The sequence below is a fragment of the Plasmopara halstedii genome (assembly GCF_900000015.1).
Source record: "Plasmopara halstedii genome assembly, contig: Scaffold_973, whole genome shotgun sequence".
Taxonomy (NCBI): domain Eukaryota; phylum Oomycota; class Peronosporomycetes; order Peronosporales; family Peronosporaceae; genus Plasmopara; species Plasmopara halstedii.
The window spans coordinates 1-1,320 of record NW_020187889.1 but is presented as its reverse complement, the minus strand read 5'-3'; the positions used below and the strand labels follow the sequence as shown (position 1 = coordinate 1,320).

Here is a 1,320-nt window from a genome sequence, read left to right as displayed (position 1 = left end):
GACCCCGATAATCCTCCCCGTGTCGATCAGGTACGTCATACACCATTGAGCTCTAATAAACCCGAGCTCGTTATCATAGACGATTATAGCAACGATAAGCTTCTACAGAAGAATATATTTTCTCATTACTACACCAGGGGCCGACACTTCAAATTATCAACTATTTTCCTCTCACATAGCTACTTTGCAACTGACAAGATGATCCGGTTGAACTCGGAATACGTTGCAATCCTGAAAGCGAATTCAAAGAGAGATTTGCAAATGGTCGTTAAAGATTTCAATATCAAGAACGTGGATGATCGGTCAATCGTCTATTATTACAATCGCGCGACTGAAAGAAAAGGACAGATGTTGCTCATAGACTCTGTAAAGGGTCAAATCAGATACAATTTTGATAAGCCAATTGATACTGAAATCTATGAATAGATTATCAATAATGATATATAGCAGATATACAATGGCGAGTTTTGTAAAGATCGATTCAACAAATCTTGTAGCAGATGGGTACAATTCCTCATGGAAATATCAATTCCCAGGCTCAGCAGCTGACTTCAGGGATGTTGTTTGTGCGATTCAATCAATCAGTCTCTTCAACAGCGAGTACAACATCGATTCAATCCAATTTCAGAACACGATCTTCCAGGTTGAGGCTCCAACGGCCGCAACCACTTCTACGATTAGCATAACGCTTCAAGATGGATACTATAGTTATGATGATATCAATCGAAACATTCAGACAGCTCTAGTGAATGCAGGAGCCTATCTAATTGATGCTACAGGAAATAACGTATTTTATATTAAATTAAGTGAGAACAGTGTCTACTACGCGGCACAGGTAGATTTCTCTCCGACTCCGTCAAGTCTTCCTGTCGGATATACGAGGCCTGCTACAGGTCTATACTCATCTGGAGGTAGTGGTTTACCTACAACGACTCGCGTTCCTCGTCTGATTATCAATAATGCTGCATTTGGTTCGGTTGTTGGTTTGTCCGTCGCTACTTATCCACCTACATCAGCAACAGTTGCAAGTGCTCAATTATCCAATGGTATTCCTCAAATTCATCCAACCTCGTCATACATCGTACGATGTGATTTGATCAAAAACGAGTATGTTGCTTCTGGTGATATCCTGAGTGCTTTTGACAGAGGTGATGCTGGTATTGGTCAGCTAATTACATACAGGCCATCTCAGTATGCGTGGATGACTTGCCACAATGGATCAAGATCGACTATCACGATCAGCATCTATAATCAGAACGACCAGAAGGTGAGATTCCGCGATACATCAGTATCAATCATGCTCCTACTTAGATCAAAAAA

At 40.9% G+C, this 1,320-nt stretch overlaps 1 protein-coding gene across 1 annotated transcript; it reads left to right on the top strand.

Moving 5' to 3' along the window:
• Positions 1-457: 457 nt before the first annotated feature.
• Positions 458-1,172, top strand: PHALS_14497 (uncharacterized protein; the record flags this gene model as incomplete). The annotated part of the gene is made up of 2 exons (XM_024730316.1): positions 458-1,046; positions 1,147-1,172. 2 exons carry the CDS (start codon positions 458-460, stop codon positions 1,170-1,172), a joined length of 615 nt encoding a protein of 204 aa, XP_024580605.1.
• Between the last annotated feature and the right edge of the window lie 148 nt (positions 1,173-1,320).